Raw genomic sequence first — 13,007 nt, forward strand, 5'->3', positions numbered from 1 at the left:
GGATGCACCGAGGCGGGGCGGGGAGTCCTGCTCTGAGAGACCTGGGAGAGCTCTGATGGAAATGGGATTATTTTACAGATAACCGGTAGGAGATCCCGGGAGGGTGGCACAGCGCTCCTAGAGACAGCAAAGAACGAATTGGCACAAGAACAGAAGCACAGTTAGAAGAAAAGTTTGCGTTTGAGACTCTTAAGAAGCCATAACTTATCTTGTTTCGTAATAGTTGAATGTGGTCCTGATTTTGGCAGCTCTTAAATTCCCCAGACTCGAGTCACACCTTTAGCATCCATCATGTTACATTAACATGATCTTGACAGGTTGCTGGCAGCTATTATTGTATGTCCTGCGTATTATTATTGTGCCTTTATTTATTTCATATTTATTTCATATTTATTTGTTTGATATTTATTAGTCTGATGTTTATTTATTTATTTATCGATCTATTCAGTATTTTATTTATTTATTTATTTATTTATTTATTTGTTGGCTTGCAAGGCCAGTGGATGGCAGTTGCTGTTCAAACCATTTCATGTGATAACTTATTCGGAAAGTCACTTCCTGAAAGAACTGTTTAGCAATTCCAGTATTTAATGGTTTAATTATTTGTCTAGTCGATATTCATTTGTATTAATTTCTGTGGGACTGTGCAAGCACAGAAAGCCTCGGCTGCCTGAGCAGCTGTGTGTGGGGTATCCAGGCCATCCCCGTCCTCCAGGATATTGGAGAAAGGAAGAATTGCAGGTGCAGAGCCCTGGGGATGATTTCTGCTGCCCTGTGTCAGCTCTCTGTGCCCACAGCTGCTGATGCCCAGCTGGAAAACACTCCTTGAGAGATCCATGGAGCTGGAGCCAACTGGGAGCACTGGGAGCACTGGTGTGAAGGCAGCTCTGAGCCTCCTCTCATCCCTCAGGAACATGAAGGGAGCTGGGAGCCAGGAGCTGCATTTATCACCTCCTGAACAACCTCCCCTCCTTCCACTCCTGAGGCCCTTTTCCCATGGTCCAGGGGTGCCCAGGGCATCTCCTGCAGTGGAATTTCGTGGCAGTGAAATGAATTCCACAGGAATGGCACAGGGCACAGGAGTCAGGAACCCCCAAGGGCCCCAGGGCAGCTGGAACTGCACCCCCAGTGCATCAGATCCCCCAGACCCCAGCTGGGAACTGGTTTTTGTAATTAAATCAGATTTTAGAATAGAGATTTTTATAGCCCACTTCGCAAGTGTTCCCCACCATGTGTTGGGGTGTCCAGAGAACCTCAGGGAAAACTCCTCCTGTTCTGAGCTGCTGGCAGAGCGAGTGCCCAGCTCTGGAAGGAAGCAGAAGCATGAGTTGAAACCTTTGTATTTTTCATGGACTCCTGGAATGGTTTGGGTTGGAAGGACCTTAAAGCTCATCTGTTCCACCCCTGCCATGGGCAGGGACACTTCCCACTGTCCCAGGGTGCTCAGAGCTCCATCCCACCCAGCCTTGAGCCCTGACTTCCAGGAGGGCAAAATACTCTGAAACATCTTTGAGGATTCAGGCCTTTACATCTGATACAGAATCACTGAAATGAAAGTTTTTCACTGCAACCACGCTTCCTTTGTCCAGTCTTAGCAATGGGTGGTAATTTAAGATATTTAAACATTGAAATGTGTGAAGTATCTGACATATCAGAAAACTGCTGACAATTTATCTCCAAGTCCTGTTAGCATTTATTAATATGATGTTGACATGTCTTATTTTGGCTATAAAGGCAACTTATGTGCTTGTTTACAAAGGAGCTCATAATAAATACACCTGAAAACAAGAAAATTTGGTTCATTTGTGATCTTTTAAGGATGGTTCATGTCACTCTTTGCTTTCCTACCAGAGGATCAGACACTATTTCTGTCTTAATGTCTGCAGGGCAAATTAATTATTACTTATTAATAATACCAAATCCCCAGCCTGTAAAACTGTTCAGGATGACCCAGCCAAGGGACCAGGGTGTGACAGAAGGATCTGCTGAGCCCTGTCCTGCAGGAGAGGAGAACTCTGGGCTTCTTTGTGGTCTCCAGCTTTGAACTGAACCCACCTGACCCAGACCTTGAGGACTCTGAGGTTCCTGCCTGGTTTCAGTGCTCAGAGGTCACAGGACCTTCCTGCTCCTCAGGGTTTAAACCTTGGCACCCTTGAACCAATCCCTGAAACCTCTCCTGAGTTTGGGCCCAGCCCAGTCTCCATTCTTGGAATATTCAGCTCAATTTTGGATCCTGACAAACCCTAAATTGATCTTTGCCTTCAGAATGTGCCTTTCATGACGGCCATAAAATGAGAGAAACCTCCCCATAGGATTCCTGGCATGGATTCTGAGGATCCAGCAAGGGAAGTCATTAGCTCAGATTTTTCAGGAAAATAACAAAGCTCAGCCTGGAACTGTCCCTTTCTCTGCAGGGATCAGGTCGCTCTCTAAGGCATTAAGTTGGGTTTGATCCCTGATTATCCATTTCCTGGGCCTTCCATGGATCCCAGTGCCTGTGAATGTCTCTTCTGGGAATTATCAGCCTCCCACCTCTGTCTAGATTGGATAAAAAGCAAAAAATATTCACTGTGGTGGCTCCACGCACTGGAGATCATTTTCTAACATGCTCCATCCATCCAAGAACATAATAATTGATGTGTCAGTCAGTCCTTGGGCTTCTCTTCCTTCATTCCTCTCCTTGCTGCACTGCAAATAATCTGGAAACCTCTGGATAAATGTCACATGCACAGGCTCAGGCTGCACTGTACAAAACTCTCCCCCAAAAAACCCCTTTGGACTGCAAAATCCAAGCTTCTGACACAAAATTCTAGATACAATTTATTCCTGAGGCCCCTGGGGCAGGACAGTCGTTGACTGTATAAAAATAAGAGTTTTCTGCTGGAGCTGCTCCTTTTTCCATGCCCCACCGTTTCCTGGGAAGGGGCAGCTCCTCCAGCTTTCTATTCACACCCATCACTCAACCGCTGGCTTTGGGTTCTGCTACCACACCTCCCTAAATCTGCTCTGAAAAGAGCCTGACTAATTCCCCGCAGGGCTTTCTGTGGGTGCTCCTCAGCTCAAGGAATGCCTGACAAATAAATGTCGCTGTCCTTAATGAGGCACTAAGAAGTCGCTGTAGGAATTTGCTGTTCTCCAAGAGCTTCGGCCCCTGGAGCTGGGCAAGCAGGCACTTGCTGGTGTCTAATTGGGGGTTCTGGGGGAGACCACAGATTTCAGGCCCAAATGCTTCATATCCACCCCTTCTCCATGCTGATCTTCCTCCCACCCCTCTTCTTCACAAGTTGCAACTTCTCTTTTATAAATGCTTTATTTTGAATAGAGGGAAAATCAATGCAAGTTGTCCAACCTTGTTGTGAAACATGAAAAAACCTTAAGAGGCCTTTCTTCAAATGTCAGTTTGATTGACTTTGGTGTGCCAGAACTGCAGAGTCCAAATACCTGGAAATGGCATCTTGAGGCAATTTCAAGTCAGTCCTACTCAAAGGTCATTCAGTGGAAGTGTTGAGCTGTTAATGCTTTGTTTTTGGGAAGAATCAGCTCAGAACCATCAATGGTCTGACACTGAGGAATCAAAGGATCCTGAGTTGCCTGCAGGATACCAGGAACCGCTCCTGGCTCTGTCCCCCAAAGAGACCAGGAGACACAAAGCAAAACAAAGATCAGCTCCAGCCTTTGCACAGCAGTGTTGGGTTTATTTTTAATTTCTGAGCCAACACGAGGCCTTCAGCAGGGCTCTGGCCTGGCCCGACACCCGCAGTGCTGAAGAAAGGCTCCTTTGATCTCCCACAGGGGCGGAAAACGGGAACTCACCTTTCCCCAGGCAAACACCCAAATACTCTGGCACAGCCCCAACAAGGACAGCCCTTGCTTCTCAAACCCTGCATTGAGCAAGACTTCAAAATCTGACGCTTTAATTGCACCTGGGCGGACAACCCTGAGCCAGCCACCCTCCCTAGGCTTGGGGAGCTCAGGATAAACGCCCCGGGATCACGGAGAGGAGAGAGGAGAGAGGAGAGAGGAGAGAGGAGAGAGGAGAGAGGAGAGAGGAGAGAGGAGAGAGGAGAGAGGAGAGAGGAGAGAGGAGAGAGGAGAGAGGAGAGAGGAGAGAGGAGAGAGGAGAGAGGAGAGAGGAGAGAGGAGAGAGGTCCCACCATGGCCACAGCAGCCTGGGCTGGTCCCTCCCTCCGAGGTGCTGAGGGACAAAGTGGTTTTCTCACCTTTTCCACGTGCTATTTGTCAGCTCTGTGGATGCCCTGCATGGGAGGCTCTCCATGGATGAGTGGGAGTGGGTTCCTCTCTGGAATGCAGCCAGGGAACATCCTCCCACGCACTTAACTGCTGACCTGCTGCTGCAGCATTTTTGGCATCCCAGTGGTGCTCCAACTGGGGCTCCAAAACGAAAAGCAATCTATAATTGGGAATAAATAATAATTGGGAAAAAATTTCTTACCCTCAGAAAAATGCACACTGGTATTTTACCGCATGGAACACCATGGAATTGCTTTTTCTTCTCCAAAAGATCAACTTGGAGGGGTAAGAATTTGGGAAAAAACCAAGATATAATGGCAAAGGTAGAAAATTATGAGAGTTCCACAATTAACCTCCAGGTATTCATAGGTTTGCTGATGAGGTCAAAATTTCACTCACAATTCTTCAATATAAACCATTGATTTACCACGTTTACCCTAAATTTCAGAATGAGTTCAGCAGTTAGGCCTTACTGACCCAGCTCTGGGAAGCAGCTATTCCTACACAGATCCCAACATTTGTTTGCCAAGGAGCTTCATTTTCTCCCAGGAGCTCAAATCAGTCTGCTGTAGCACTTCATTGCCCGTGTTTGCTTTGTCAAACGTTAATTGATGAGGACAAAGACACCACAAGGTCCCTGAAAGTGCCAGCAACAGTTGACATTCTCCTGTGGGAATGCCAGAACCAGTTCCATTGGAATGGCCCATGGAGGTCACCTGGATGCCCACGCCCTCCGTGGCCACTTCAGAACAGACCCATTTTTTGGTATCTCTGACGATCTCTGTGGATAATGTCTCCCTGTGGTTGACTCCTCTCATTGTGAAATTTGTTTTGCTCCCATCTAATTGGGATTTCTCTCCCTGCAATTCGCTCTGTTCCCTCTTCCTTTCACTCTGCAGCTCCCGGAGGGCTCCAGCTCCCGTCTCCTCTGACAGCGAGGCTTTGCCTCCTCCTCCACACGGAGCCAACCACTTCTCCCCAGTTTTCCTCCGTGTTTCACCCCCCTCAGCAGCTTGGTGGTCCCTCACTGGCTCTGATCCAGCATTTCAGTGCCTCTCCCTGCCAGGGAGCCTAGAATTGTCCCAGAACAGCAGCTCCAGCCTCGCCAGTGAGACTTTGGGAATAACTGACTGAAATTCAAGTGCAGAGCTGGAAAATCTTCCTACACCAACTCAGCAGGGTGCAGAGAGAGGTTCGTATTTCCTGGGAGGGATGGGATGGGATGGATGCTGGGGCTGCATCCCACGGGACACTGGGAGCACTGGAGTGGGGCCCCTTCCCCGTTCCGAGGTCAGGAACCAGCGGGATCTGTCAGGCTGCAGTTTTACAGTGCCAGGACATCCCCCAGAGCTGTGTGTGTTCAAAACTCTTCAGATTAGGAGGTGCTTCTGGGATGTTTTGGGTTTTGCTCCTGTTGCCCAATTGCTCATAATTGTCCATCAACCAGGGACATGTCCTGAATACTCCCCACAAGTTCCTGCATGTTCCTTGCCAGGCTTTCCTCCAGAAAAGCTCCCCAGAACGCAAAGTCACCGACAGCCCCAAGCAGAAGCATCCAGACAACCCCAATGTGAACCCCAACCTGCCTTTAGTGACCTCCAAATTAAGAAAAAAGAAAAATTTAGAACAAAAACCACTGAAGGGCATTGAAGAAATAAAATTCCAGGCCTCCAGCTCCAACCAGATCTTTGCCCATCCTGGAATTCAGATTTGATGGCATTTATGTTTTTCATCCTGTTAAGTGATGAGAAATTAAACATTTATTAATTACCTATATTCTTTAAAGACAAAATTATTCATATCCCTTCTGGGATGAGTTAGTGAGGCCCAAGGCTTACCTGACCTATTGGAATCTTTCCTGTAGGAGTTTCCAGGCCCTTGTTTTACTGGAATGAGAACCTCTGACCCCAATCCTGCACAGGGAGAAAGCCCTGGGCTACCTTGCAGTGAGGGAAGGTAAGCACTGAAAAACTGGGAATTGTGGTAGTGAGCAGGGACTTCTCCTGTGGAGATTTTTGCACATTTAGATGGTAAATCACTAAGAGAAGGCAATTCTGGAAGGATGGGTTGAAACCAAACTCTCACCTCCAAACTCCACATTACTTTGGATTTATGAAAATCAAGCCTCAGATCTGAGTGTCCCATTGGGGCTCCCTCGCAGCTCTGTCATAAGAGACAGAAATTGCTGCCTTTTGGTTAAGTCACCAACAAATGCTGGATTTGTTTAAGGAATCCCTCCCGTTGTTCTGGGAAATGGGAGCAGAGGGGCAGGCAGAGCAATCTCCTCCATGTGTCCATGGCTGGGCTGGTGCTCAGGGGATGCTCGGGGGGCTGTGAACTCCTCTCTTCCCCTGGCCAGGCAGTGCCATGGGGCATCTTCTCCCCCCAAACATTGGTCCTGATCCCAAACTGGGGACGTTTGAAAGGAAAAGGAGCACTGGGGGATGCTCTGGGTTGGGTGTGAAGGGCTTCAAGCAGAACAAATTTCCCAGAGCAGCCTTAAGGGCTCAGTGCACGGCCACGACCAGCTCAGCTCAAAAACAGCTCCAAAGTGCCCAGAGAATAAGAACGAAGCACTCATGGGATGAATCTTTAGGCAAACATCCAGGCAGGATTATCTCTCCCTGGGAACTACGTTCAGCTTTGAGTTCCCATGGCAATACCAGAGCACCCACCCCTGAGTCAGAGCCCTGCCGCTGGAGCTGGAACAGTTAATTAGGCTGGGTTCAGCCAGGAACAATCCCTGCTCCATCAACACGGGACACCCAGCCCTGCCCCGTGCCCATACCCCGCTCCCTGCACAGGACACATCCCACTGACTCTGCTCACGGCAACACCTTCCCTAATTACCTGCACAGGCATTTCATCACCAGCTCCTGGCTATAAATTGCTCCCACACTCCCATGGCCACACTGGGGACACTGCAGGGACCCGAGAGAGGCTCTGGGACAGCCAAGGGTTGGTGTTTGCCATGAAGGTCACAGGCACCTTCGTGCTCCTGGCGCTGGCAGCTCTGTGCTTGGCACGTGAGTAACTCCCTTTGGCTCCTCAGGGATTTTTCTCCCAAACACTGGAAGGTTCTCAGGTGGTTCCTACTGCTCTGGGTGGGAGGGAGAAAATGGATTTTTCTGTTTAAAATGTTATTATTTATCACCATCATAATTTATTACTGATATCCAGCTGGGGCTGGAGTGGAGGGAATCTGCTCCTTGCTGGGGGTAACTCAGAGCTATGTTCTGTGACTGAAAACACCTGGGAAGCCTCAGAAACCACCTCATTTTATCTATTTATTTTTAAATTTCTATCTGAGAAGGGAGATGGGAGCTGGTGAGGTCCTTTCCCTGCCCAACTGACCAAGCAGGGGACAGCTGATGCTGCTCAGGCCACAGAAAACAGCTGGGAATCACCTCTTTTTAATTTTATTTTACCAGGCTGCAGAGAGATTTGAGGAACAGGTTGCTCTAAAAAATAGGGATCTAGGAGGAATTTTTTCAGCCTTAACCTGCTTATTTTATTTGTATTAAAAACTTGCAGTAAAAACATATTTTTAGAGAAAAATAAGTGCATTTAAAATAACTGAAAGACTCCACACCTCTGTAGGTAGTATAGAAGTTCAAAAGCATTATGAACGCTAAAGCAGCAAAATAATGAAAATGTTGAACCTAAAATTATGGAACAAAGTAATCTGTTGAGTAGCTCCGAAAAGGTTGCTTTGAAATTCGTCAAAACCCCCAAAATTCTTATGAAAAACAGCAGTTTAAATGAAATGTGATGGAAATAATTCATTCTTTCGGTGTTTCATTAACTGCAGGAAAATAATAAATATTCCTTCCATTGGAATTCCAGGAAATCTCTTCCTTGAACATTCTGGTTTATCTTGTCTGCTTGAAAACTTCATGAATCAACACTTTCCGAGCCACACCTTTTCTGCATTCACTCCCATGTGCAGAGTGGCTCCTGAAAGGTTGTGAGAGGAAAAAATAACATCTGAATGTTTGGGGGGAGTGGATTAAATCAAATCCAATTCCAGAATAATGAAAACTCAGTCAAACCTCTGGTGACAGAGCTGGAACTTGACCTGGAGCTTTATTTCTGCTCATTTTCTTTATACTGAACAGCTGTATTCGATGTGAAGATGTAAACAGGTTTATAAAAGGAAGTTTGTGTGGAAACTTTAACCTCTGAAGATCAGAAAAAAGCCAAATTTATTCCGAAAGACAAGTGCTAGAGCTCTGCTCCAGAACACCTTTGGAAAGTTTAACCTTTAAAGATCAAAAAAAAATCCGTATTTAATCCAAAAAACAAGTGCTAGAGCTCTGCTCCAGAACACATCCCTGCTCCTTCTGCACAGAAATCCCTCCCTGGTAACTCTGACCCCCTGGAAGCCCCAGGATGATGATGATGGGACAGCAGAAGGACAAATACATTCCTAAAGAAAGTACCAAATGTGTCAGCAGCACGGAGCCACGCCAAGGAGCTGATTACTTTGTGGGAGGTGTAATTAGCATTGTTTGGAAGGAGCTCCCCGAAGCCCCACCTGAGAACAGGGCTCTGTCCTACAGGAATGTGGTAAAAATAGGAGCCAATCGGCTTAAAATCCCTCCTGAAGCAAGGGAAACACTTCCTAAAGTGGGATTATGAGCCAAATTGCGTTATCATGGTTATATAGAGCTAACAGTGTGTTTTAAACCTCATTGCTGACAGCAAACCCCAATATAAAAGGGACATGGGATTTGCTCGGAGCCCCGTGCAGCTTTTGACAAACTCAGGAATCAAACCCAGTCATGCTCAGCCACCAGTTAATCCTGAACATTACATTCAATATTGACTCCTGGGTTGTCGATGGTTTTGTGGTGAAAAATGGAACAATGGCTCCACTCCCTCCTCCAGCAAAGGCTGCTCCAACAGGTGACAGAAGTTTCTAAGGTAAATAATGCACCAAAATCCATTTGTTTAATAGGTTCGGACACCTGGGCCTTATTAAACACTGGAAAGCTCTGTCAGTATTGACATTTAAGGAGGTAAAATATTCAGTGTTGCTGAGTGAAATGGTCCTGGTTTGCACCTGAGTGTTCATTAACTGTGGTTTTATTTTCTCTTTTATGATTCTGTTTCATCGCAGATGCTGCCGAACAGAATGAGGTGAGTGATTTCCTTTTTTCTGGATAAAAATCGATAATATGAGATCAGAAATTAGAATATAATAACATGAGGTCAGGACAAAGTGTGTTAAACTTTAATTAAATGCTGCCAGCTTATTGAGATTTCAGTGAACAATCCCTGAGTTTGGGATATGGGGTTTCCATAGAGTTGCCCTGACAACTTCCAGATGTTTTCACCTGTTCAGCATTCGGGGCAAAGACAAATTTTAAATCAGAGAAATCTAGATTTTAAAAAGTATTTATTTGATGATGACTCCATATGGCTTTTTTGATGACTTTTAGGTCCTTAATCGGGTACCTGGAGATTTTAATTCTCTCTCAGTAGTCTGGGGTCAATGTTTGGAAGAAATGAGGAACCAAGCAATAAAAATCCTTCCTGGGGTGAGCAGGAAAGCCCTGGCAGGACAGTGGTGGGGAGAGAAAATTCACCTACACACAGAGCTGGGCCCATATTGGTACAAATCAGGAGGAATTTCTCCATGGAAAGAGGCAGTCAGGCTGCCCAGGGAGGTGGTGGATTCCACCCCTGAAGTGTCCAAGGAAGGCCCGGATGTGAATTAATCCCCCCTGAATTTACTGATTGTGATCAGGTCATAAGGAATCCCAACACTCCGCTCCTCTGGAGCTGGGGAGGGGCTGTGTTCTTCCAGGGGCTCCATTCCTGCCCAGGCCCTGTCACAGGCAGCAGCACTCACACCTCTGATGAGAAACCTTTCATTTTTGGGGCTTAGCCGCTGCTAATAGAGGTGGTGCCGCCTCCCTGGCTGCGCTGCTCCAAAGCATGCCCCAAAATGTGGCACGTTCCTGATTTCTGTGGTGAGTGGAGCACGCGAGGGACTCAAAGCTGCCCTCGTTGCAGGTGGACTGCAGTGAGTACAGGAGGCTGGAGAGAGGGAGGCCCATTTACTGCGAGAGGCTCTACCAACCCTTCTGTGGCTCCGATGGCAAAACCTACAACAACAAATGCTCCTTCTGCAAGGCCGTCCTGTGAGTACAGAGCTGCCAGCCAAAAGCTGGCACTGCCCGAGCTACCAGGGATTTCCACTCCACAAAAGTGCTGCTTCTTTTTAGGCTTGTTACTTCTCTGCTCCTTTGCTTTACCTTTACACAAGAATTGTGCCTCCCACCAATAATGTCCAATCGATTAGAAAACAAATGACAGTGGGATTTGGGTGAGAGCTTCCCATTGCAGCAGGAATTGTGAAGTTGGGCAGTAAGGAGTCCAAACGAGCAGCACAGGCCTGACAAAGCACCCGCACCCAACTCCGGCCACACAGAAGTCCCGAAGTGCTACTGGCAATATCTTGGTTTTGGGGATAAAAGATGTGATTTTTGAAAGGAAAGCCGTTTACAGATTGGTGCCCTCATGCCTGCTAGGAATGTTTATTGTCTCCTCTGTAGGCAGAGGGTTTCGGAGGGATTTTGGTGAAGCCTTCTGTGTGCAATGTGCATTCCTTTCCCTGCAGGAGGAGCGGAGGAGCCCTGCACATGAAGCAGGCAGGGGCCTGCTGAGGGAGCTCTGCTGAGAGTGCTGAGAACAGCTCCACACTGCCCCGTGCCCTGGATTTCATCCATCCTGCCTGTGCCAAGCCCAGCCCCAAGGAGAATTGCCAGCTCTGGTCCCTCATTGCTGCTTCAGGGCTGGGACTGGCACTTCTGTCCCTGCAGCAGAACTGTTCCTGTTGCTTTACACGAGCCCTTCAGCAGCTGTTTGTCTCCATGGCTAAAGTTCAAATCCTCTGGCAATGCCCCAAGTCTCTCCCCCATGTTCAGATGTTTCCTTTCCTTTACCCAGAAGCTTTTAGCATTTTCCCCAAAGGGTTCAGCTTTCCCAGGCAGTGCTTCGACTCTCCCAGTTTTGTAGCTGATTTTTAAATGCTTGTTTTTCTTGCCTCTTTGTACAACTCTGGTTCCTGTATGTTGTTCAGCCACTCAGTGTCCTTGTTTATTAAAATAAATCTTGACTCTTTTTTTTTTTGTTCATGGTGAACTTCCTAGAGAATTTATTGCATCCATTACTAACAAGTATTTCCCAAGTTACAGAAAACTGTGGTGGAGCAGGGGCTGAGTCTAGAGGTAAAAATCCAAAGCCTGGAATACAAAATTGTATCCCACTATATGGCATCATATTCTGGAATTGACCCCCAAATCTGTCTCTTTTTTTCCTCTAAATGAAACAAATTTGGTAAAATGTAAGACTGTAGAAGTCTGTTAAATCCTGCCATTTAAATGTGATCATTAATCAGTCTCTTCTAAGAAATTTCAGGCTTTCAGACCTAAAGAAATTTCTGTTCTGCTCTTACATCCTTATTATCTTCACTATAATTTGTGTCTTTTACTTAATAATTGGTCATGGGAATGTATTTTCCCAGAATTAAAATTGTGAATGACTGACCTTAGTGGGCTTACAGGAGGAAAATTTTGGGACAGCTGCACACAATAAATCCAGCCCCATTCTGAATTCTGTTTATCTGGAAACCAGGTCCCAGCAATTAGACAGCAGGAAAATGCAAATCAGCCAGGTAATATCATACAAGTTTCTCATAGCTCAGAGGCTTCAACCTAAAAAGGTTCCTGGAACAGCTCACCTTGACTGAAAAAAACGAGAAAACAAAGATCAAGTTGAGAAAACAAAGGCAAACTCTGAGGTTTCATTATGATGTCAGAAACCCCAGATTTATGGATATTTTCTGCCTCCCAGCCTCAGCGGATATTCCCACCCTCTGCTTTGGTGGGTTGGGATATTTAATGGGCTGTGCTTGTGGGCCAGACCGAAGACACCAAATTCCTCCTGCAGTCCCAGGAGTGATTCAAGAACCTTCGAGTCCGAGGTCTAAACTCCACCCCTGCGTTTCCCCCGGGGGCTCCAGTTTGTCCCTGATAATTTCTGACATGGAATTACTGAGCCAGGAGCAGCTGGAGAGCAGCACCTTCCCACATGGGTGCTTTTTCTCAGCTCCTGCTGGCTCAAACTTGGCAGAGCATGAGAGATGCACAGCAGCTCCTGCCACATACCAGAGCAGAGAACATCATTTGCAAATTGCTGCAGATGACACCTGAAGAAAATGCTGAAGTGGCTGGACAAGCTGGACAGTCGAGTTTGGGGGATGGAGCAATGAGAAATGCAATGGGCTCTTTAATTTTGCAGCTGATCAAGACCAGAACAGAGTTTTTATTGTTGGCTGTTCAGCATCTTTGATTTCTAATTGTTTTCCTTTGCGTTTTAGTTCAGATCTCCTCGAGTGCCTCAAATTCTAAATTTTCCCACATCTGGCAGTGGAGGGAGAAAGAAATGGAGCAATCCAAAAACCTTCAAAGATTCACTACACCTGGGCTATGGGATAAATCAGTGGGTTTCTGCTAAGAAAAAATGGGGTGGTTTTGGTTTCTGTTGTGTGTCTCGTAACCACTTCACCATTCCCATACTCTGACTGCTTCAATGACAGTTCAACCCCAAGGCCCTGCCCAAATTCCTTAATTCCATTTCGTGTCTCTTGTGTCCTTTTGGCAACCTGCTCTTACTGCCACCCCCTGTGTCCCCTGCCTTGGGGTGAGGGAGGGCAGGACAAGCTCTGCTGGACCTGAATCTGCTCT

General features: G+C 46.7%; 1 protein-coding gene across 1 annotated transcript; it reads left to right on the forward strand.

Moving 5' to 3' along the window:
• Positions 1 to 7,222: 7,222 nt before the first annotated feature.
• Positions 7,223 to 10,925, forward strand: SPINK9 (serine peptidase inhibitor Kazal type 9; the record flags this gene model as incomplete). Its single annotated transcript, XM_082291339.1, has 4 exons — positions 7,223 to 7,277; positions 9,374 to 9,393; positions 10,273 to 10,400; positions 10,880 to 10,925. The coding sequence occupies 4 exons, from the start codon at positions 7,223 to 7,225 to the stop codon at positions 10,923 to 10,925; spliced, it is 249 nt and encodes an 82-aa protein (XP_082147465.1).
• Positions 10,926 to 13,007: the final 2,082 nt, after the last annotated feature.

This window comes from Coloeus monedula, assembly GCF_965178545.1.
Source record: "Coloeus monedula genome assembly, chromosome: 15".
Taxonomy (NCBI): Eukaryota; Metazoa; Chordata; class Aves; order Passeriformes; family Corvidae; genus Coloeus; species Coloeus monedula.